The sequence below is a fragment of the Salvelinus sp. IW2-2015 genome, linkage group LG16, assembly GCF_002910315.2.
Source record: "Salvelinus sp. IW2-2015 linkage group LG16, ASM291031v2, whole genome shotgun sequence".
In the NCBI taxonomy this organism is placed as follows: Eukaryota; Metazoa; Chordata; class Actinopteri; order Salmoniformes; family Salmonidae; genus Salvelinus; species Salvelinus sp. IW2-2015.
The window spans coordinates 2,223,915-2,250,219 of NC_036856.1; the positions used below are offsets into that span (position 1 = coordinate 2,223,915).

General features: G+C 42.1%; 1 protein-coding gene across 2 annotated transcripts in view; it reads right to left on the minus strand.

Annotated features, from left to right (window-relative positions):
- The window catches only part of LOC111975330 (adhesion G protein-coupled receptor D2), a 147,866-nt gene that overhangs the window by 37,744 nt on the left and 83,817 nt on the right, over positions 1-26,305 (minus strand). For both annotated transcript variants that reach the window (XM_024003550.3, XM_024003549.3), the window contains one exon: positions 3,843-3,922. In XM_024003550.3, coding sequence (XP_023859318.1) covers positions 3,843-3,922 — 80 coding nt within the window. The remainder of the gene's footprint in view (positions 1-3,842; positions 3,923-26,305) is intronic.

The window sequence follows — 26,305 nt, forward strand, 5'->3', positions numbered from 1 at the left end:
CGTGTTTCCTTTATTATGGCAGTTACTTTACCCACTCTTGACACTGTAAACTATGAAAACACTCTGGACATTACTGCACAGTGGGATATTTTCACCACAGCTGATCAGAACAAATCCTATAACAGGATATACGATTGGACAATTCTGCTTGTCAAGGCACCATCTCCACGGGGACAGCCAACCAGGTCTCAGACCCGCCTCTTTTCCAACCAAAGAAATTCTTAACCTTGAACCATGAGTGGTGAGAAACCTCTGGCTCTTGTATACAGGTTGAACTGATTCACACCTCTGGGAAAGGGCCTATTTCCCCATGTAACCTCTGGTGTGAACTTAATTGTGTGTACTTAAGTATTAGGTTTCAGGTCACGCCAGGCACCACAGAGAAACAGACAAGTTCAAACAGCCATACACACTTCACATGGATCGAGTGGACCACCCAAATGAAACCCAAACCAAACAGAGCAAAGGGGCCAAAGTCAAGCATGATCATATCAGAAATGGGACAGTAACCGTTTCTACGCTGCCCTGGACATACACACACCTACACTGCACAATCAGCTAGAAACACACACAGCACTATCCACAGGACACACACACAAACACACTGGGTTAGCAAGGGATGAAAGACAGTGATGTGACTACTGATGCTCTCCCACCACTGTCCACCAGGGGGCCTATAGTACAGTGGTACAGTATGTCTGATGTGGGCTCTGTCATCTTTATTCCTCCCTGTAACTATCACAATCTATATTCAAATCAAACTGCCACTTTTTCCTCATTGTTTGTCGTTGCGTTTGTTTGATCTGTTTTCACAGCATTACATCAGTGTCTGCTGAAATGGGCAACCGATTCCCTATGTAGTGCACTGCATATGGTGCCATTTAGGAGACATGTATGTGGAGGCGTCCCACACGGCATGCCCTAGTCCAGGGTTCCCCAACTGGCGGCCAGTGGGTAGTTTTATTTGGCCTCCCAAGTTTTCTGAGCAAAAAAAAATCATATATTTTTTGGTGTTGTTGTGAATTTTCATTGTTGGACATAAAAGATTGTAAAAACACAGAGAAATCAGCTCCAAGTGATTTGAATTTTGGAAATCTGTTCCCGTATTCCCACGCATAATAGAGTTATGTGATCGTATACAAACGCAAGGAAAGGTTTGAAATGATTGTGTTTTAGTCAAATGTTATATCTGTTTGGGCTTCTTGTGGTCTAGTTGCAGTCTACAAATGATTTGTAATTATGTTCCGTCCCCCCGACCGTCCACCGAAGAAAAAAATTGGCCTGCGGCTGAATCTCCTTGGTGATCCTTGCCCCAGTCAGTCAGAACTTCAAGGGAAGTTAAAACAACTCGCTTGCTCAGTACAGAGGACCAAAAGTCAATGTCTGAGTCAAAGTAGATGGCCTGTTCTCTGGGGCCATAAATATCAAGATTCTCACAGTAGGAGTGCTGATTTATTATCAGTTATGCCTTTTAGATCACAAGGAATACGATTATGTGGACAGAGTGGACCTGATCCTAGATCAGCACTACTACTCTGAGACGCTTGATACATATGTCCCCTGTACTGCTCTGTACATACACCAGTTGGACCTTAGCTACTCAGCCCCAAGTTATTCACCTTACATTAGGCCTCACACTGACCTCCAGCACAGAGGCTTGCTGTGCTGACTGAGGACCTCCGGTAGGATCAGACAACAGCAGAGAGAAGGGAGGGAAAGGGGGAGACAGTAGACAGAGGAAGACATGGGAGACAGGTTGAGGGAGAAAGGGGGAGGACATGGGAAACCTACTAGTAGGGTCAGAGACCAGGGTGAAAAGAAGGGGGAGACAGAGAGAGGGAGAGGCAGACATGGGGAGGACCTGCAATATGGTAAAAGTGGTGGGGATTGAGTAGGGGAGGACAGGCGGGAGGGAAGGAAGGGGAGAGAGAGAAGGGGGAGACATGAAAATATTGGGGGAGGTTGTGGGGAATTAGTAGGGGAGGACAGGAGGGAGGGAAAGGGGCCGAGGTGGAGACTAAAACATTACTGGGCTGCCCTGAATACAGTAGCGCTCTATAGTAATCACCTGGCCTGGAGCTTAAGCTGTTTTTGTCTTGGGTTCAAAGGTCAAATGCCACAGCCTGACCTCCAGTGTTTAGCCTGTTAGAAAGCCCAAAAGGCCCAGAGGAGGGAGTGACAGATCTAAAAGTGGTGTGTATGTACAGTGCATTCGGAAAGTGTTCAGACCCCTTGACTTTTTCCACATTTTGTTACATTACAGCCTTATTCTAAAATGGATTAATTTGTTTTCTTATCAATCTACACACAATACCTCATAATGTCAAACAAAAACAGGCTTGTAGAAAATGTAGCAAATTTCACACAAAAAAAACGACTGAAGTATCATATTTACATAAGTATTCAGATATTTTATCCAGTACTTTGTTGAAGCACCTTTGGTAGCGATTACAGACCCGAGTGTTCTTTGGTATGACGCTACTTCTCTGCAGATCCTCTCAAGCTCTGTCAAACTGGATGGGGAGTGTTGCTGCACAGCTATTTTCAGGTCTCTCCAGAGATGTTCGATCGGGTTCAAGTCTGGGCACTATTGGTTAGAGCCTGTAAATAAGCATTACACTGTAAGGTCTACACCTGTTGTATTCGGCGCACGTGACAAATAAACTTTGATTTGATTTGGCTGGGCCACTCAAGAACATTCAGAGACTTCCCCGAAGCCACTCCTGCGTTGCCTAGGCTGTGTGCTTAGGGGCGTTGTCCTATTGGAAGGTGAACCTATGCCCCAGTCTGAGGTCCTGAACACTCTGGAGCAGGTTTTCATCAATGATCTCTCTGTACTTTGCTCCGTTCATCTTTCCCTCGATCCTGACTAGTCTCCCAGTCCCTGAAAAACATCCCCACAGCATGATGCTGCCACCACTATGCTTCACCGTAGGGATGGTGCCATGTTTCCTCCAGACATGATGCTTGACATTCAGGCCAAATAGTTCAATCTTGGTTTCATCAGACCAGAAAATCTTGTTTCTCATGGTCTGACAGTCCTTTAGGGACCTTTTGGCAAACTCCAAGTGGGCTGTCATGTGCCTTTTACTGAAAATGGGTTTCCGTCTGGCCGCTCTACCATAAAGACCTGATTAGTGGAGTGCTACAGAGATGTCCTTCTGAAAGGTTCTCCCATCTCCACAGAGGAACTCTGGAGCTCTGTCAGAGTGACCATCGGGTTCTTGGTCACCTCGCTGACCAAGGCCCTTCTCCCTCGATTGCTCAGTTTGGCCGGACGGCCAGCTCTAGGAAGAGTCTTGGCGGTTCCAAACCTCCTCCATTTAAGAATTATGAAAGCCACTATGTTCTTGAGGACCTTCAATGCTGTGCCTCGACACAATCCTGTCTCAGAGTTTTACAGACAATTCCTCCTCATGACTTGGTTTTTGCTCTGACATGCACTGTCAACTGTGGGACCTTATATAGACAGGTGTGTGCCTTTTCAAAATCATGTCCAATCAATTGAATTTACCACCCGTGGACTCCAATCATGTTGTAGAATCATCTTAAGGATGATCAATGGAAACAGGATGCACCTGAGCTCAATTCCGAGTCTCATAGCAAAGGGTCTGAAGTGTTATGTAAATAAGTTTTAATTTTTTTACAAACATTTCTATAAACCTGTTTTTGCTTTGCCATTATGGGGTATTGTGTGTAGATTGATGAGTAAAACAAACATTTTTATCAATTTTAGAACAAGGCTGTAACGTAACAAAATGTGGAAAAAGTGAAGGGGTCTGAATACTTTCCGAATGCACTAAATGTGTATGTGTGTATGTGTACAGTATGTGTGTTATTACCATTCTGGGGATCAAGGCACCTGTAGCATGACTGTGGGAATCCTTTAGGCTCTTTGGGACACAAGGAATGGACAGCTGACCTGAAGGAAACACACACACACACACANACACACACACACACACACACACACACACACACACACACACACACACACACACACACACACATACTGTCAGTTTGTCTGGTTCACCTACCTCTCACATCACTCAGCCAAGGAGTTTTGAAAACATGTGTTATCTAATATATTGGAGTATTACAATTAACAGTGATTTGATAAGTAAAAAGATAAGATAAAATTAAAATTATAAAAAAATGTGGCCGCTCCCAATAATTGTTCTTTCAGTCTACGCCAGGCGTAGGCAACCCTGTTCCTGTAGTACCGCAAGTACTGCACGATTTTGTTCCAACTAGGCACCACACCTAATTTAGTGATCGCCTGAATCGAACACACCTGGTCGTCCAGGTTAGTTAAACCAAAAACATGAAGTGCCTGCGGCACTCGAGGACTAGTGTTGCCTACCCGTTTCCTCGCTGTAAAAAGTAATACAACAGTAAATAAGTAATGAAGACATCCCAATTTTATTTATCCTATAAACCGTTTCTAAATTAACACAATTTCCTTAATTTGTCTCAACATAGATCATTTCGATGATATAACTGTGATTGTCATTTTTACGTCCTTGTTATTTAACAATATTGTAATACAACAAAAATGTTGCCAGTTAAAACAGAAATGCATTTTGACAGTTACTGTGTTCACTTTTCATTGATTTAGACGTCAAGAAATAGCTTTAAATCAAATAAAATCAAATGTTATTTGTCGCATAATACAATAATACAATTATTGTAGACTTTACCATTAACTGTTTATTTACGAGTACTTTTCCAACAATGCAGTTAAAAAGTAAGAAAATTTATGAATAGATAAAAAATAAAATAGTAACACAATAAAATAACGAGGCTATATACAGGCTATATACAGGAGTACCGGTACTGAGTCAGTGTACTGGGGTACGAGGTAGTTGGGTGTGTCACGAGCGTCGTCTTGAAAATGACCGGACCAAGGTGCAGCGTGGTGGGCGTACATTTTCCTTTATTTTTTAAATGACGCCAACAAAACAATAAACAACAAAAACGAACGTGAAGCTCCGTAAGGCTATACATGCATAAACGAAGAAAACAACCCACAAATGAGAAAAGGAAAAAAGGCTGCCTAAGTATGATTCCCAATCAGAGACAACGATAGACAGCTGTCCCTGATTGAGAATCCTACCCGGCCAAAAACAAAGAACCAGAAAGCATAGACTTTCCCACCCGAGTCACACCCTGACCAAACAAACATAGAGAATAAAAGGATCTCTACGTTCATGGCGTGACAGGGTGATTGATTGAGGTAAATTGAATGTTGAATTTAAAAGTACATTGAGGGTTGAATTATTAGGGCCCTATAAAATCTGTTTAGTTTTTTTCCCTCCAAACTCCATTTAGTTTTTTCAGGTTTCAGTTTTTCAACAACAAAAAAAGAGAGAGAAAAACAACCACATTGGATTTTGCATGTCCACAACAATACTTTAAACCACATCAGGAGACCACTTTTGAGGTCTGGGATTATTTTTGTATATTTTTTGGCTGTAGTTACCCCAGCCAGATGCTATTGTTAGATTAGCTATGTTTCTGTAGCGCTCATGTGATTGCAGAGTGGACACTGGATTGATGCAAATAATCATAATATCATTCTGCCAGGTACCCATAGTCTACTTGTGGTTAACATCTAATTGAGAAGGTTTTTGGAAAAGCCTTTCCATCTACCAGAAGACGGTTGTCATTACACTAGCATCATCGTTAATGGCTACACAGTGGTAGACAAACGCGCACTCACTCTTCAGGAAGCTGAAGGAAAATACGAGTCACTGATGCATAATGTTCAGGTATTACGAAACTCTTGGGCAATTTAATGCATTTTCGAACAAGTTCAACACATTTAGTAGTTTTCCTACTTCCTACTCAATACATTTTGGAATACTGTTGAATTCTGTTTAAATGGATTCCATGATTCTATATTTGTTCATGGCAACGCAGATTTTATAGGGCCCTATATTATTATGGAGGAACATGTGTTTGGGACATTTCATTCCAAGAGTGAATTAAATTACAAACAGGAAAGTGTATTTATGAGGAAATGATCACTGTTGACCACAATGGTCACTTCAGATAAGGATATTGTCTGAATGGCCTGGGGTGGTCTCGTGGTCTAAGCCGCTGCCTCTGAAACACCACTGAGAGCATGGTTCGATTCCGGATCACTTCTATTTCAGCACACACTCTCTTATCTATTCTATCTGATTTGGACTTCCATTGACCTCTACTGAAGTGACACAAAGTAACAACTTTTCTTCAATTCAGTTTGCACATTATTATCCATCCCTGGATATTTTGGTTCTTGTGCTTCAATAAAAAGTATTTTTGAAGCAATCTGGAGCAACACACACACACACAATTGTGGAATGTCATACAGTATACTTGTATAATACTCCGATACTTTTCACTGTAATGCCATGGGAACCGTAGCATGCTAAATCAACAGGCATAGTTCCACCACGAGGGAGGCCTCTGCGGTCCCACGTCTCTGTTCACACCGCTTTACAAACATACTAAACATGGAACCACTTGGACTGTTTGGGGAAGAAAATATTTGTGGCACTCCCTTGGGTATTACAAGTAGAGGCTTTTGTAATAAGGAGATTCTTTCCTATTTAAAAATATTAGCAAAAATTGCCAAAAGGTAACATATTTTACAGGGTATGTGGTACAGATAATCCTAAGTGAACAGCGCATCTTCTGAAATTGTGGAAAATAATTGTCAACCACAATAATCTGTGAATTGCAGAATGCAGGGAATCGAATTAAGTATTAACAGACATATCCAAGCAAAAATAAGATACATGATACACAACTCAGGACCAGTAGTTTTAGACTATGCTTTTGTCAGTGTTTTTTATCATGTACTCCAAAGTTTTCATAGATAGCTTATTCCAGTGTGTTTTGTGTAAACTGAGATGTCAAAAGGTTGTCTGCAACTAAAAATGTTTTATCTCGGACTAATCAATTCTAAACTGACCAATCAGAATGGAACAGACCAAACACAAGGGATGAGCCAATGGCGATCATTGGAGCCAATCAGAGCATGGACAGCTGAATCAATAATGCACACACCGAGTGTACAAAACATGACATAGCTTTCTCCTGGATTCACCTGGTCAGTCTATGATCCCTGACTCTGTTACAGAAGAGTGTAAATGCTTTTTTTTAGGCTGGATCATGTTGTTGACTTGTATTGTATTGTTGTATGTTTTAGTTCTGTAATGTAATGATTGTTGCTGCCTTCTTGGCCAGGTCTCCCTTGAAAAAGAGACTCTGGGTCTCAATGGGTTTTCCTGGTTAAATAAATAAATAATTGATGTCACCTGTAAAATCCACTTCAATCAGTGTAGATGAAGGGGAGGAGACAGGTTAAAGAAGGATTTTTAAGCCTCTAGTCATGGATTGTGTATGTGTGCCATTCAGAGGGTGAATGGGCAAGACAACATATTTAAGCGCCTTTAAAGTGGTATGGTATCAGGTGCCAAGCGCACCAGTTTGAGTGTTTCAAGAAGTGCAACGCTGCTGGGTTTTTCATGCTCAACAGTTTCCAGTGTGCATCAACAATGCTCCACCACCCAAAGGACATCCAGCCAACGTGAAACAACTGTGTGAAGCATTGGAGTCAACATGTGCCAGCATCCCTGTGGAACACTTTCGACACATTGTAGAGTCCATGCCCCGAAGAATTAAGACTGTTCTGAGGGCAGAAGGGGGTGCAACTCAATATTAGGAAGGTGTTCCTAATATCAGGATACTGTAATATGCAATGCCTAATAAACTATGTAATGGGGCCAAGTAATCATTAATTATTTCCTAAATTAAACACACACACACACGAGGCTGTCAGCTCTGAATGACTAATTATACTCTTGTAATAATGGAGAAAATTCAGATATTCAGAAGCCCATATGAGCCCAAAGTCCATCATCATATGTCTTAAGCAAACTGCAACTGACACTGCATCTGATACAGTAAATGTAACACGTTATTCTTGCAAAGTAATCAGACTTCCACACACACCTACACACACGCACACCCACGGCCTGTCAACTCCTCTCCTCTCTCATAGTTGTCATGTGTCAGTAATAGGAGGTGGGCTGGCTTCCACCAGAATTAATTTAGCGTGTTGCGCTCAAATCGCTCCCCATCAGAAATATCTTAATCTGTCTCTGTCTCATCTACATGGACAGAGTGGGGGGGTGAAGTCCACATGAGAAAGCTCAGTACATTTAAGGGGTTCATCATTCTAAGGTGTCAGACCTCTTTAGAGGGGAGGATGGGATGAAGAAGGGGGATAGGGAAGGGGGATATTCTCTCTTACCCTTCGCTTGGGGGGGGGGGGGGGGATCAGTCAGTGCTTAAAGAGAGTTTAGCTGGTGTCCAACAACAACCATAGTTATCAGTGAGAATGTTTCACTATGTTGCGTCTTTTGTTTAATCTTAATTGTGGTACARCTCCTACACACACGAGCACACACACACTGCACTATTCGGCCTTAGAACTGCCGCCTGGGAGCTGCTAACATAACAGTGAGCTGGATGAAACGCTGGGAGCTAAGAAACAGCACACACACACACACACACAGAACAAACACAAACACCTTCTCACACATACTGTACACACACACAGACAGACAGACAGACAGACAGACAGACACGTACGCACACACACAGGCAGCCGTCTGGCCGAGGTAAACAGCTTTTAATAGCATCAAACCAGGTTTGGTTTGTTTTGGACCATCTGTCAGTTCCATTGTGTTTCTGTGTGTCTCTTTAGAGCCCGTGGTTGACAGGTGATATATGTACGATACAAAGTGCCTGGTCGGGCCCCGGAGACCTGCTCTGCACAGTTTCTCGCTGCCTTTTTTCTTCTTCCTCTTCCCTCCATCCTGTTTCTCTCTCTTTTTCGTCCTTTTCTTTCCATTTTTTTTTCTTTTCTCGGTGCACGGAATATTCCGTCAGATCATAGCACGGTCGCCAGCATCCTCAGTGGCATGTATCCAGCCTGCTCTGGCGATTTGCATCAAAGGGTGGAACTGGGGACCATTTTCTATTTGAAAGGTTAGCAAAACTGTGCCAGAGTATGTTGAAGGCGGTGAGGAGCAGCGGCAGAAGCGCATCGGCTGACTGGAGAGGCCTTTGGACGCGAGTGTGTGTGTATGCGTGAAGAGGAGGCAAACAAAGGCATAAACATCCTGGGAGAGAGATGCTGGAAAAGGCTAACCGTTCGCTTACGGCTGATGTTAGCGCCTGTTAAACGGTGGGAGTCTTCAGAGGTCGTCGACAATGTTTGGCATGATACCATCAACAAATACACCAATGACTCTTCTCAAGGGATGCAAGAGCAGTAATACTCAAAATTGCCTAATATTTAAACAAACCCTGAACATCCATTGTAGGCTAGTATCCATATATTTAAATAGCTATTTTACGGACACAATTTTTCTATAAATACTTTTGTAAATCAACTATCTTTGTCATTTGGCAGTCAGAATGCACAGTTACTTTAAGAAAAAAGGCTGATTCACTGAGGAAAAAGCTGAAATGAAAGTGTAAAGTTAGAGGTGAAAACGCAGGTTTTCAGGGTCCTCTCTCCTGGTCTCCCCGCTCCTCTTCCAGTCATCATGTGAGAGAAGCCAGGCGTGGGAGGATAATCACACCCTAATAAGAAGGAATATTAAAAACAGCAGTGCACACACACACTGGATCCCTTTTCCTCTCTCTTTCTCTCTCCTCTCTCTTTCCCACCATCCCAGAAAAATGTTTGCACATGGCCACACAAGATTTCAATAATTTCATAATATATCAATTAACAGGTTGAAAGAAAGAGAGCCTTTGGGGGTTTGCGTTTTGTACATTTGATGTTTGGTTTGGAGGCACCCTGTGAAGGTCTGTATGTAGAGTTGCGTGAGGCCAGAACTGAGTCCTGGCTGGGTCCAAAGCTCTGGGCCGTGATGGCAGTACGAGAAAATAATGAAAAATGAAGGAATCCTTCTGTAGACTGGAGCTTACGTTTCACCAGAAAAACTAACACTGCATGTTTGAGTATCATCAGACCTTTCGCACTTTGGGGGGAGATCCAGAAACACGCTGCTGATAGCTTTCGTGCTGCTTGCAGCTGTTGTTAGGGCATTTAGCGCCATCACTCAGACATGGAAACCCAAAGTGAGAGATACTGGATACTGCAGGGCTGACTAATGCTGATCCTAGAACAGTTTGTAGGTGTGTAGGATTGACGGTTGTATGTTATTAAGGCACCTGCTGGTTGAGTTGGTTTTGGATATGCTTCTGGTTTGGTTCTCTGTTGTCTGGCAGATTAGAGTGTTATCACTGTTTCCTCTCCTCTCCTCCTTCCTTCTCCTCTTCTCTCTCTTCTTCCGTCCTTCTATCCTCTCCACCCTTCTCCCTTGCTCCTCTCCTCTCTGTTCCTTTTCTCTTCTCCCCTTTCCTGATAACTTCTCTTCTGAGCTGTGGAGGCCTGTGTGTGTGCAATCGTGTGCACGCTGGGCTGGGGTGTGGCGAGACAAGTGCGTGTGTGAACAAGGGGGCCCTGTGTCTCCTAATGATCTCCCACACCTGCACATCTGCTGACATTTTTAATTAACACTCCAAGGAGGTTTGTCAGGAGTAATCAAAAACATTGTCACTGATGGCAATGCAACTGCATCGATGCAATGGTGGCAAAAACGCTATACACATCATAAACCACCAGGAACGGGTTGTTCCAACTTAAACAGACCAATTAATTGCCTCATTCTCATAAACAATAGAAAGAAGAAGAAAAAAACAGAGAAAACACAGTTTTTAATGACTTGATACGTGAGGATCGATATGTACCCTGAGAGAAAAAGAGAGACCGAGAGACTTGCTTTCGCAATGTAAACATGTGTTTTTTTATGCCAATAAAGCCCATCGAATTGAATTGAGAGAGAGAGAGCGAAAAAAGAGAGGTGGCTTTTATGAAACAGAAGCAACATGTGGTGTGGAGGAGTGCTCCCAGAGAGTTTTTTTCCAGTCCCAGTCATCTCCTTACATGCATGCCCCTGTTATGTTCTTCAATACAGCAGCAGCAACTTGGGCTTGGCTGATCTTCCGTTTTCATTTCACTAGGAGCAGGGGGAGCGGCAATAGGAGAGCAGGCAATAGGTTTAGCAGCCGAGGCGAGGCGACTCTGATTTACGACGGGAGGGTGACCTCTGGGGCCGTAACACAGTGATGGGTGAGTGGCTCTCAACGGTAAGCTACTGGCACTTGACAAAGTGCCTGAAGCAGAATGAATTTACTTCTCTTTTCCTCAATCATCAACAGCCACTGCCCTGACCCCCATCCTGACTGCTATAACAAGATCTCCCATCTCGGGAGGCTGAAAAATTTACTGTCACATCTACTTTTCAATGAGCTCAAGTGAGCACTTCTTTCACCTTCAGTGGAGCAGGTGCCTGGTAACCTGGTCGGCTGGCAGGCACGCACAAACACAATCCCCACCATCCAATATACACACACACCATAACACTCTAGCAGTTCTTCTTTCATCCACTGTATTTACCAGACCTATCGGTGTTTGCCTTCATCAACTTGATGACAGTGCCTGGAGGCGAGTTAAAAGTAATAATCCCAATTCTTTATATGCCGCCGATTAATCTCCAACGCACATTGAAATGTACCCTTCCCCTCGTCTAGTCAGTGACCATACTGGGCTTGGAAATCGCAAGCTACTCTATGGTGGAATGTATTAGGCCTACATCTCGACCAGCACAAATATGAATTCATTTAATGTGATTTGACTGATGTTTTCTGTTGTGTAGTGTTTATTTATTATCACTATTGGTATAATATCTTGACTAATGATATTCAACCTGTCAATCTTTTTCGCCCCACACAGTTTAGGACAATATTATCACAGCGTGACAATAAAAGTCCCAAACACATTACAACGAACACATAAAACATTCGTAATTTCTCAAAATGGGGGTTTAAAATTTCGCTGCTCTCTGGTGAGTACATTGGGTCGTTGTCGGTTGCCACGTTGTCAGGCGAGACACAGTGTATTATAATTGAAAATAAAGAAACCATTAAAAGGCATTCAATAAGCTACTGTGAAATTGATCAGTCAATAAAAGCTGTTCCCCAGGGGAAAGTGGCCATGCATGGAGAAGGAGGAGGCTCTCGCCTCAGGCAGGATGGAGAGAGAGATAGGTGGAAGAGGACGGGGATGGGGGGGTGAGGAAGAGAAGGAGACGGGAGGAAAGACAGAGGGGAAAGAGAGAAAGTGAGGAAGGGAGAGAGAGAGAGATATAGATAGATAGAGAGAGGAAGAAGGAGAGATGGTGTGAGTGAGACAGCTCAGACCTGATGCAGCAGTAACCATACAGGCTCTGAGAGACACAAGACCATGTAACACAGTGATTCATAACAGTACACTATCATTAGTACCAGCTCATCACAGTACTCTAAAATATACAATACACTACAACACACCAAGCAGTATAACAATCAGAAAATGTAATGCATCACATTTTCCACACCACTAAGCCTGGACCAGGAAGTGAAGCTTCAGAGGGAAACTCCGTTTGGTTCAAATATCCTGGTCTTGCTCTACATAATCTAAGAGGCATGGTAGATATCAAAAAGTAGCAAAAAATACTTTGAAACATACAAGAACTGCAATGCTGCTGGGTTTTTCCACGCTCAACAGTTTCCCATGTGCATCAAGAAAGGGCATCCAACCAACTTGACACAACTGTGGGAAGCATTGGTATCAACACGGGCCAGCATCCCTAGTGGAACGCTTTCGACATCTTGTAGAGTCCATGCCCCGACGAAGTGAGGCTGTTCTGAGGGCGAAAGGGGAGGTGCAACTCAATATTAGGGAGGTGATCTAAATGTTTTGTACACTCAGTGTATATAAAATAATGTTTTTTATTTTTTGGGGGGTGCAAGAACGCATAGGATTTATTGTTCGATAGTTTTATAAGGATTTTTTTTATATATATACATAAAAAAGGGACAAAAAAAATAAAATAACAAAAAGTCCCAACCGCTGCTTCTTTAACTTTCAATTCTCCTAAGCATCCGTGCTTCACAGCCCCTGGCTATTGCCTTTCTCAATCTGTCCCTGGAGAAGCAGGAGTTATGGTCCCTGTCCACTGAGGAGAAAGGGATGTTATTCCCCTGTCACCCTCAGTCGCTCCGCCATCCTCCCTGTCCTGATCTACGGTCCTGCTGCCCGGGGAAGAAGTGTCTTGATGCGCCATTGGTTTAGAGTGCTGTCACCTTGCCTCTATGCTATACCTGCCCCCCCCACCCCACCCCACCCCTCCATCTCCCAGGGGCCTGTACAAGCAGCGGTGCGGGCGGGACGTGAGAGGTCACCCCCAGGGGAGTGGTAAGGGAGTGGGGGACAACACGGGTCCCTGAGCAACGCCCTTGATTGGGAGCAAAAACAAGGTTGAAGATGAAGGAGACCTGGAGATTTTTGCCTCTGTTGAGCCTGCAACTATTGTGACTATGAACCAGAGTTATACTGTTAGCACTGACGCGGTGTGACCTAGTAGGAAGTCCACTGTGGTCGGCTCATCCTGCACTATCAGCTCAAACATAAATAACATGAGCATGTCTAATTCTGATAAGCTTCCCAGTAAAGCAATAAAAACAATCAAGCATCCAATAAGTCCTAAAAATATCCCACACTAACATATGTAGCCTAAGAAACAAGGTTCATGAAATCAATAACTTGACAGATGACATTCATGTTCTGACTATCTCTGAAACTCACTTAGATAATACCTTTGATGATACAGTGGTAGCAATACATGGTTATAACATCTACAAAAAAGACAGAAATGTCAAAGTGGGTGGTGTTGCGGTGTATATTCAGAACTACATTCCTGTAAAGCGTATAGATGATCTCATGTTAAATACTGTGGAAGTAATATGGCTACAGGTTCATCTGCCTCACTTAAAGCCCATTATTCAGGGAAGCCGCTATAGACCACCAAGTGCTAACAGTCAGTATCTGGATAACATGTGTGAAATGCTTGATAATGTACGTGATATCAACAGAGAGGTACAGTTGAAGTCGGAAGTTTACATACACCTTAGCCAAATACATTTAAACTCAGTTTTTCACAATTACTGACATTTAAACCTAGTAGAAATTCCCTGTCTTAGGTCAGTTAGGATCACCACTATATTTTAAGGTTGTGAAATGTCAGAATAATATTAGAGAGAATGATTTATTTCAGCTTTTATTTCTTTCATCAAATTCCCAGTGGGTCAGAAGTTTACATACACTCAATTAGAATTTGGTAGCATTGCCTTTAAATTGTTTAAATTTGGGTCAAACGTTTCAGGTAGCCTTCCACAAACTTCCCACAATAAATTGGGTGAATTTTGGCCCAATCCTCCTAACAGAGCTGGTGTAACTGAGTCAGGTTTGTAGGCCTCCTTGCTCGCACACCCTTTTTCAGTTCTGCCCACAAATTTTCTATAGGATTAAGGTAAGGGCTTTGTGATGGCCACTCCAATACCTTGACTTTGTTGTCCTTAAGACATTTTGCCACAACTTTGGAAGTATGCTTGGGGTCATTGTCCATTTGCGACTATGCTTTAAATTCCTGACTGATGTGTTGAGATGTTGCTTCAATATATCTACATAATTGTCCTATCTCATGATGCCATCTATTTTGTGAAGTGCACCAGTCCCTCTTGCAGCAAAGCACCCCCACAACATGATGCTGCCACCCCCGTGCTTCACGGTTGGGATGGTGTTCTTCGGCTTGCAAGACTCCCCCTTTTTCCCCCAAACATAACGATAGTCATTATGGCCAAAGAGTTATATTTTTGTTTCATCATACCAGAAGACATTTCTCCAAAAAGTATGATCTTTGTCCCTATATGCAGTTGCAAAACGTAGTATGGCTTTTTTATGGCGGTTTTGGAGCAGTGGCTTCTTCCTTGCTGAGCGGCCTTTCAGGTTATGTCGATATAGGACTCGTTTTACTGTGGATATAGATACTTTTGTACCTGTTTCCTCCAGCATCTTCACAAGGTCCTTTGCTGTTGTCCTGGGATTGATTTGCACTTTTCGCACCAAAGTCAATTAGCATATCAGAAGCTTCTAAAGCCATGACATAATTTTCTGGAATTTTCCAAGCTGTTTAAAGGCACAGTCAACTTAGTGTATGTAAACTTCTGACCCACTGGAATTGTGATACAGTGAATTATAAGTGAATTAATCTGTCTGTAAACAAATGTTGGTAAAATGACTTGTGCCATGCACAAAGTAGATGTCCTAACCGACTTGCCAAATATATAGTTTGTTAACAAGAAATTTGTGGAGTGGTTGAAAAATGGGTTTTAATGACTCCAACCTAAGTGTATGTAAACTTCCGACTTCAACTGTATATTTTCTGTGTGATTTTAATATTGACTGGCATTTATCAAGCTGCCCACTCAAGAAAAAGCTTCAAACTGGTTCAGGTTATCAGTCAACCTACAAGGGTAGTTACAAACAGCACAGCAATGAAATCATCAACATGTATTTATCACATCTTTACTAATGCTACAGAAATGTGCTTTAAAGCAGTATCCAAATCCAATGGATGTAGTGATCATAATATAGTAGCCATATCTAGGAAAACCAAAGTTCCTAAGGCTTGGCCTAACATAGTGTATAAGAGATCATACAATACGTTTTGTAGTAATTCCTCGGTTGATGATTAAAATAATATTTGCTGGTTTGTATGTGTGTAATGAGGAGCAACTACAGTAGCTGCTGCACTTGACACAACCGATTCGAAAACGTACTGCAAATTGAGAAATCATGTGACCTAAACTGAATAAAAAGATGAAACTACACTGTGAAACAAAGATTAATTATATAAAGAATAATAGTAAAACGCTTTGGAGCACCGTAAATGAAATTTTGGGCAAAAAGGCAAACTCATTCATTGAATCAGATGGCTCATTCAGCACAAAACCCACTGATGTTGCCATCTACTTTAATGATTTTTTCATTGTCAAGATTAGCAAACATGCCAGCAACAAACGCTGACACTACACATCCAAGTACAGTATAACTGAACAAATTATTAACTTGGATGGAAAATTACTGAGGATAATAGAGGACGATATTGCCACTCCTATTTGGCATATCTTCAATCTAAGCCTACTAGAAAGTGTGTGCCCTCAGGCCTGGAGGGAAGCAAAAGTCATTCTGCTACGCAAGAATAGTAAAGCGCCCCTTTACTGGCTCAAATAGCCAACCAATCAGCCTGTTACCAACCCGTACTAAACTTTTGAAAAAAAAAAAGTTTATATTTTACAGTAAACAAAATGACAACAGACTTTCAGCACGCTTATAGGCAAGGACATTCAACGAGCACAGCACTTACACAAAAGACTGATGATGGGCTGATGATGAAAAGCATTGTGGGGGCTGTTTTGTAAGACTTCAGGATGGCTTGCGACATTATCGATCATAGTCTGCTTCTGGAAGAAAAAAATTGTGTTACGGCTTCACACCCCATGCTATATTGTGGATAAAGAGTTACCTGTCCAACAGAACACAGAGGGTGTTTTTTAATGGAAGCCTCTCCAACATAATCCAGGTAAAATCAGGAATTTCACTTCTTTAGGTCGAGGTTGGCTAGCTAGAGTGACATCTTGAGAAACAACTGGTTTGGTTGTAATGGTGTATGTACAGTATGTTCTTCTAAAGTACTTTTTTTTTTTTTTTAGAGTGCATAATCTACAAGACGGGTACAATGTCCAGACATTGATTGTTAATGTACTGTGATTCAACAAAGTATTAAAGTTGTATGAGGTACTTTAGCAATAATAAGGCCTGAGGAGGCATGGTATATCGTGAATACAGTACAGTACATACCACAGCCAAGGAGTGTTGTTTGGCACAATAGATTAGTGGAGACAGTTGTACCGTTAACTTATGGGCTCACAGCAACCACATCAAATCTGCTTTGAGGAAGCCAAAGCCACACTGCACCTTGTGCCACCAATGACATCTATCAACACCAAACGCCCTACAGGATCTATAGTAAATTGTAGTATCCATCCTTCTTTTGATAAACAACCATGTTAAAGGGATAGTTCACCCAAATTACAAAGTGACACATTTGAAGACAGTGGACAGGTACACAAAACCAAAGTATGGAGTGCTGACATCTTACTGCATAGACTGCTAACAGAGTACAGAAACCAACATGTCATTGTGTAATTTGGGTGAAATATCCCTTTTAGGCCACTTACGGCGAACCCTCCAGAGCCTGGGCCAAATCCACAGTTAGTCTGGGTCTCACTGGATGACGGAAGAAATGAATAAATAGATAAACAGATGAATAGCAAAGAGAAGGAATGGGAGTCTATGCTGGTTGGCCATCCATCATATATCCCATTACCACACAGTGAGAGCAGTATGTATTATGGAGTCAGCCTCCTAAGAAGATACAAATTCAACTTTTCCCTCCAATTTGTTATAGCTTTCAACTCGACGTTGTTGTTTCTTTGAATTATGAACAGATTTCTGTCCCCGACTTTGCTCAAGCAAGCCGTATGCGAAACGAGTAGGAAAACACATTTGGAACCCGGCACGCTTTGAAACAGTCGAGTGCATATGCATAAACATTCACACTTAAAGCGCCCTAAGAGCGACACCACGCTTTCAATATTTCAGCTTTTCCTTTGTTCATTGCCTGTGTGTGTGTCTGATAAATATGAAGTGCCGGAGCATGAGCGCAAGAACATACGGGTGCCAGAGTTAAAGTTTACCTCAGAATGAATTACAGATTTCACATAATACGGCCCCAAGCAAAAAGGAAATGAAGAATATGGAATTCCTAAATTGAAATCTCAAAATGTAATTTCTTCCCCCCCAAACTGGTTTTCATGTAAACATATGACTCTAAGCCAGAGATCCTGCATGTGCCATTCAGAGATAAGAGGGAGCGGAGAAGGGAGTGAGAAGAGACAGAGAGAGGAAAAGACGGGAGAGATAGAGAGAGACAAGAGAGAAAGCGAAACATAGAAGAGAGAGAGATGTAGAAAGACAGAGAGTGAGAAGAAGGAAGGAATGTAAATACACAGCAAACCAATAGCACATTTTGGCCCCAGCAGTTTGTTTGGGTATTTAGACTGTAGGCTACAATCAAGTCCTCAAAGCCTCAGTCCAAATGACAAGGCCCTGATACAGCGGCACAGATCCACTAAACAAAGGCTGAGCAAGCTAAAGCTCAAAGCATACAACCTTCAAGGTCACCCCCAGTTATTTGTCAATCATTGTGGACGGGAGAAAAATGAATAAAGATGCATAAATGGCTTGAATAAAGAGAGGGCAGGAGGAAAGAAGGAAAGGAAGAGGAAAAAGGGAAGTGATTTTTGCATTGGCTGAACTTCTGGGGCCTGTTTTGTTTGACCAGATGTAGAATTAGTACACATCACTTTGCATCAGCGAGACGTTGACCATAAGCCACCATGGAGAGTACACCTCCCTCTCGCCGCACCAGGGTTTGCTGGTGTCTGTAATTCTGCTTGTGCAATTATCGATGTGATGCCAATCCCCAATGCAACGGACTCATTCCTTAAGAAAATAGGAGCATATACCTGGATAGATGTGCCCAGCTGTTTTTCCCAACTGGAATCGGTAATTGAAAACATAGCGTTTCTGTTTTGACACGGATAAACACGGAAAAGCATCAATGACGTTTCAAGTTATCGTCTTTCGAGAGCTGCAGTATAAATCAAATGAGTAAAACCTGACAAATAGAAATTGGTAGTACACTTCAATACACTCTCTTATTTCTGTGATAGGGTGACTTCCACAAACTAACCTTGCTGGAACACAGCAGACAAAACAGAAAACAGGCTAAACCAATACGGTGGATTAAGAATCACGATGCTATGTTATGGCTAGCTGGAAACGATAACTTTACCCCGTTACTGCCGCTATTCAATCAAAACCAGTATATGGAAATTCCCACAGTGAGGCAGAAAAACAGCGAGAGAGCGCTCTGGTGTTCCTTTTAGCTTCACAACATCAATGTTGTGCTAATGATCACACAAACAGACATTTTCCGGATACCTCCACATGCAGCTTTTGATTGAACAAGGTGAACGAGGACTAAAAAGGTGTACTACAGATGAGTTTGAAGGAGAGAAGGTGATGCTGTCATTGTCTCTGGGGCGTTTTGGGAGGCCCCAGATCCTGTGGCGTGTCAATGAATCAGGCTAAACGTGTGTGACAAGCAGCGGGCCAGGAGGGAGGGAATGAAAGAGGGATGGAGGAGGAGAAGTCATCCCCCCATCCCCATGCACCACATTGGTGTTGGTGGGGAGCTCTGGGGGTAATCTGCGGCTGCATGCAATAGAGAGGCGAGCCCCTTTATTTAGACGCAATGGTAGGCCCCTAATTGCAGCTGATGCTGAGGAACACATGTTAAGAGGGGGGCGAGTCAGATGTTAGCAGTACAGCCATATGGTTTCTCCTTCACCTACAGGAGATGGGCCTGCACCCAGAGACGACAGACAGCACTAGGGATCAGATCATGGCAGGCTGCGCGCTGACAACTTGACTTAGGCTGAGTCCCAAATGGCCCCCTACACCCAATATAGTGTACTACTTTTTACTAGAGTGCTATGTGGATAGAATCCTGGCTGGCTGCGCACTGACAACTTCACTTAAGTTGCATACCCAAATGGCACCCTATTCCCTATATAGTGCACTACTTTTGACCAGAGACCTATGGGCCCTGGTTAACACTATTACACTATGTAGGAAATAGGGGGCCATTAGGGAAGCATACCCGTGACTTACTTTATTTGATTTATTATTGGCCAGGGACAACGCACAAATCTTCAATATTTCTGTCGAAAGGAATTCACTTTTGTTTCATCACTTTCACAGTTGTTATTTTGGGTTTTTATAGTTGCGCTAAGAAACACTGACTTTCAGTAAGTCCATTAAAATAAGGGGGAGCTGAAACAACAACATTGAGTATTATAAATAAAATATATTTTCAAAAATGTGGTGCGCAAATAAAAGGGAAACAACAGATGCTAAAGGAGAAAATCTGACCATTAGAACCCTTGTTTATATTGACTTAACACTATTTATTTTACAAAAACATTTTCTATTAGAACTTATAGAATTATATTATATTTCGACAGTAATATTAGACAAGAAGTTGTTGTGAAAGCCCTGAAACATGTCAACAGTTTCTCTCTGTATGAGATTTTTTTTTCTATTACCTGTTAAACAAAATCTCTTTCTCTGAGCAATTGTATTAGTATAACATAATAAAAACATTTTTAGCATACAATATAGCTCAGTATTCGTATAATTCTTTTCAAGGATGACAACAATTTCGTGAGGATAACGACACAGCCTTTTTCTAAAATGTTTTATGAGATTGGAGAACACGTTGGGAGGGATCTTAGACTATTCCTTCAAATAGAATCTTTCCAGATCCTTGATATCCTTCGACTGCACATACGGACGGCACTTTTCAGTTCAAACCACAGGTTTTCAATGGGGTTCAAGTCCAGAGACTGAGACTTTTATTTTGTGATCCAATTAACCATTCCTTTGTGGATTTTGATTAGTTCTTTGTGTTATTGTCTTACTGGAAGAACCACTTGTCATCCTCCTGGTAGAACCAAAGCAGGTTTTTGGATAAAATGTCTTGGTATTGGGTAATGTTCATTCTGTTAAATAGAGTTATAGAGCGCCGCACTTTACACTTCCTTAGAGCTCAGCGCGTACGTACTATATGCACAATACAACAACACCCACAGACAGTGCACACAATCAACCTCATCTCTCCTCGCTCCCTCTCTATCTATCTCTCTTATTCATTCATTAAACTCCATCCTTCATCACCCCGTCCTCTCTCCCTCCCTCCCTCCCTCTCTCTGTGTCCTCCTCACATTATCTAGTTCCACTGGTCCCTTGGCGGTCAGGGGGGGGGGGGGTGCCCTACCCACTACCCGCCGACGATTTTAAAAAAATGGCCCGGTATTAAAAACAAATATTCAATCATGCTCATGTTGCGTTGGATTATGGGCGGGCTCGTCAAGACGTAGTTAGAGTGGTTGTGCGAGCGCTGGGCTCCGCTGAGCATTACTATGCATACAGGAGAGTAAAGCAGAGCAGTGAGTACAATGTGTAGCGCGACGCTCACTAGACGCTCAATCATGCAGAGCGGAGCACCTTGATATGGGTGGTGCCGCACAGGAAATTAGCTGGATAATAACGGCTGACAATCAAATATTATGTTTGTGCTTCACAAGTAATTAAAAAAATTGGCCTGGCTGCGTTTTGTGGGCCCCCTCGCTTGCTGTAACTGATGGACAAGTCACATAATACTGTAAGTTGCATGGGCTTACCGTGTGCAATAATCGTTTAGAAATTTTGTAACATCCCTATTAGTGAGCATTTCTCCTTGCCAAGATAATCCTCCACCTGGTGGTGGCATATCCATAAGCTGATTAAACAGCATTACACCGGTGCACCTGTGGACAATAAAAGGCCACTCTAAAATGTGCAGTTTTGTCCACACAACACAATGCAACAGATGTCTCAAGTTTTGAGGGAGCGTGCAATTTGCATGCTACTGCAAGAATGGCCACCAGAGCTGATGCCGGAAATGTTATGTTCATTTCTCACCAAAAGCTGTCTCCAACTTCGTTTTAGAGAATTTTGCAGTAAGTCCAACTGGCCTCCACAACCGGAGACCACGTGTATATGGTGTCGTGCGGTGAGCAGTTTGCTGTGAAAAGAGTGCCGTTAGGTGTTATGGTAAGAGCAGGCATAAGCTACGGACAACAAAACACATTGCATTTTATCGATGGCAATTTCAATGCAAAAAAATACCCTGATGAGATCCGGAGGCCCATTGTAAGGCCCTTTTTTTTTTTTTTTTTTTTTAAGTTACTGTGAACAACAGATGCATATCTGTATTCCCAGCCATGTGAATCAATAATTAGGGCTAATGAATTTATTTTAAATTGACTGATTTCCTCATATGAACTGTAACTCAGGAAAACCTTTTGAAATTGTTGCATGTGGCGTTTATATTTTTGTTTAGTAGTTAATTACACTTTGGATGGTGTATCAATACACCAGTCACTACAAAGGTATAGGCATCCTTCCTAACTCAGTTGCTGGAGAGGAAGAGAAACCGCTGAGGCATTTCCAGAAAACGGGGAAGGATCAACATTGTAGTTACTCCACAATACTAACCTAATTGACAGAGGGAAAAAAAGGAAGCCTGTACAGAATAAAAAGATTCCACAAACATGCATCCTGTTAGTAACAAGGCACTAAATGAATACAGCAAAAAGTGTGCAAAGCAATTAACTTTTGTCCTCAATACAAGTAGTATGTTTGGGCGAATCCAATACAATGCATTATGAGTACCACTCTCCATATTTTCATGCTACTGGTGGCTGCATCATGATATGGGTGTGCTTGCAAATAGGGACTGGGGCATAATCCTAGAGGAAAACCTGGTTCACTCTGCTTTCCACCAGACACTGGAAGATAAATTCACCCTTAACTTAAAACACAAAACTGCTTAGCCTAGTGGTTAGGCTGTTGGGCCAGTAACCGAAAGGTTGCTGGATCGAATCACTGAGCTGACAAGGTAAAAATATGTCGTTCTGCCCTGAACATGGCAGTTAACCCACTGTTCCCCGGTAGGCCGTCATTGAATAAGATTTCTCTTAACTGACTTGCCTAGTTAAATAAAGGTTAAAAATTCAAAATCAAAACACATGGCCAAATCTACACTTGAGTTGCTTACAAAACAGTGTATTAGGCATAAGGCGAGACCCAAATGCAGACACAGGAGCAGATGGTTGGAGTCTTACAATGTTTATTAATCCAAAGGGTAGGCAAGAGATGGTCGTGGACAGGCAAAAAGATCAAAACCAGATCAGAGTCCAGGAGGTACAGAGTGGCAGACAGGCTCGTGGTCAAGGCAGGCAGAATGGTCAGGCAGGCGGGTACAAAGTCCAGAAATAGGCAAGGGTCAAAACCGGGAAGACTAGAAAAGAGAGACTGCAAAAAGCAGAACGGGAAAACACTACACTGGGTAAAATAAGCGACACCTGGAGGGGGTGGAGACAATCACAAGGACAGGTGAAACAGATCAGGGCGTGACACAGTGAATGTTCCAAAGTGGCCTAGTTACAGTTTTGACTTACAACAACCAATTTGACAGAGCTTGAAGAATTTTCTCAAGAATAAAGGGAAAATGTTGCACAATCCAGGAGTGGAAAAATTTACCCAGAAAGACTCACAGCTGTAATCAGTGCAAAAAGTCCTTCTACAAAGTATTGACTCAAAGGTGTGAATACTTACAGTACCAGTCAAAAGTTCACACACACCTACTGATTTTCTTTATTTTTACTATTTTCTACATTGTAGAATAATAGTGAAGACATCACAACTATGAAATAACACATATATAGTCACTAAAAAAGTGTTAAATAATCWAAATATATTTTATATATCAGATTCTTCAAAGTAGCCACACTTTGCCTTGATGACAGCTTTGCACACTCTTGGCATTCTCTCAACCAGCTTCATGAGGTAGTCACCTGGAATGCATCTGAATTAATAGGTGTGACTAGTTAAAAGTTTATTTGTGGAATTTCTTTCTTTCTTAATACGTTTGAGCCAATCAGTTGTGTTGTGACAAGGTAGGTGTGGTATACAGAAGATAGCCCCATTTGGTAAAAGACCACATTATGGCAAGAACAGCTCAAATAAGCAAAGAGAAACGACAGTCCATCATTACTTTAAGACATAAATGTCAGTCAATACGAAAAATGTATTTAAGTGCAGTCGCAAAAACCACCAAGCGCTATGATGAAACTGGATCTTATGAGGACCACCACAGGAAAGGAAGACCCAGAGTTACCTCTGCTGCAGAGGATAAGTTCATTAGAGTTAACAGCACCTCAGATTGCAGCCCAAATAAATGCTTCACAGAGTTCAAGTAACAGACACATCTCAACATCAACTGTTCAGAGGATACTGTGTGAATCAGGCCTTAATGGTCGAATTGCTGCAAAGAAACCACTACTAAAGGTCAACAATAAGAAGAAGAGACTTGTTTGGGCCAAGAAACACAAGCAATGGACATTAGACTGGAGGAAATCGGTCCTTTGGTCTGACGAGTCCAAATTTGAGATTTTTGTCTCCAACTGCCATGTCTTTGTAGGGTGAACGGATGATCTCTGCATATATGATTCCCACCGTGAAGTATGGAGGATGAGATGTGATGGTGTGGGGGTGCTTTGCTGGTGACACTGTCAGTGATTTATTTAGAATTCAAGGCACACTTAACCAGCATGGCTACCACAGGATTCTGCAGCGATACACCATCCCATCCAGTTTGCGCTTAGTGGGACTATCATTTGTTTTTCAACAGGACAATGACCCAAAACCCTCCTCCATGCTGTATAAGGGCTATTTGACCAAGGAGTGATGGGAGTGCTACATCTGATGACCTGGCCTCCACAATCACCCGATCTCAACCCAATTGAGATTGTTTGGGATGAGTTGGACCGCAGAGTGAAGGAAAAGCAGCCAACAAGTGCTCAGCATATGTGGGAACTCCTTCAAGACTGTTGGAAAACAATTCCTCATGAAGCTGGTTGCCAAGAGTCTGCAAAGCTGTCATCAAGGCAAAGGGTGGCTACTTTGAAGAAAATCAAATATAAAATATACTTTTTTGGTTACTACATGATTCCATATATGTTATTTCATTGTGTTGATGTCTTCACTATTATTCTACAACGTAGAAAATAGTAAAAATAATGAAAAACCCTTGAATGAGTAGGTGTGTCCAAACTTTTGACTGTATGTAAATGAGATATTTCTGTATTTCAGTTTCAATAAATTAGCAAAATAAATTGTCTGCTCTAATTATGTTGATAACCAGTTTATAATAGCAAAGAGGCACCTCAGGGGTTTGTGATATATGGCCAATATAACACGGCTAAGGGCTGTGTCCTAGCACTCCCGTGTTGCGTCGTGCGTAAGAACAGCCCGTAGCCATGATATATTGACCATATACCACACCCCCTCGGGCCTTATTGCTTAAATATAACATAGAAATGCCTCATGAGCTTAGGTAGACTGTTTTTCTCTGTCGGGAACCCCAAATATGAGCTAATTTTACTCAATTGTGTGTAAACAATGTATAGCTTCAAAACATGGTTAAAACATCATTTTGATCTCTTGAACCCATCCCTCACCAGTTTACCAAAAAAGTGTCAGGCCGAGCAGTTGTTTGAATACCAGATTGCCGCTTTAATGAAATGAGAAGATATAGCAGCTTGACTCTGTATTTGAGTCACTTACAAAGGAGATACCACCATTCTTTTTTCACTGCTTTGAAACTTTCCTCTGCTGTGTGTGTGTGTGTGTGTGTGTGTGTGTGTGTGTCTGTGTTTGTGTGTGTATATGTGTGTGTGCATGTGCGCAAATGCTTTGTGTGTGCATGCGTGCATATGTGCGTGCGTGCATGCATGGCTGTGTTGTGTGTTATCATGTGTGTTTTCCTCCCCTTCAATTACATTGACTCCACTCAGTGATACACGGGTCAGGGAACTGCATTAAAGCTGTTCAGTCTGTGCGGTCTGGACAGTGTTTGAGTCCTACAGAGGAGCTGTCACGTCTGGGTTCACTCTCTGTGCCAAGCACCGCTCCTCGTTCACAACCTAATGCATCGCAGATTCGCTGTTCAATCAAAGCCAATACGCAGGTTTTCGCAGTAAGACTAGGATGAGATTGTTCTCGAGGAAGATGGTTTGAATAAATGTGAGGTTGAATTGACATGTTATGTCATATAAAAACACTTTTTTTGTTGATTAAATGACTCCAAACTCTTGTTGCGCCAAGATYCGGTTTCAGGTTTCGATTGAATAGTTCCATATTTCTCAGTCCTAATTACATAGGCTACTCAAAATCCTCTAAGAGGAACTATTATTGGTTTAGAAAAATCAGCAAAGGTTATTTGTTTTATTTTTGTTCCTGAATTTCATGATTGCCTCTCGAAGTTGTACAACATTTGAGTAATATGCTTATTTTTTTAAATTTAATTTACAAAAAGGAGGACAAGAGCTCTGTCCTTCTTTTCGTAATTTACTTAAGACAGTTGGAAGGTAGGCAGGGTACAGGTTGTAGAGGGGAAGACAGCAAGAAAGTACAGACTGGGGTGAGATTCGTACCCATGCCACTGTGGGCAATATGTCCATGGGAGTCTGCACGACTACAAACTACACTTGGCCACAC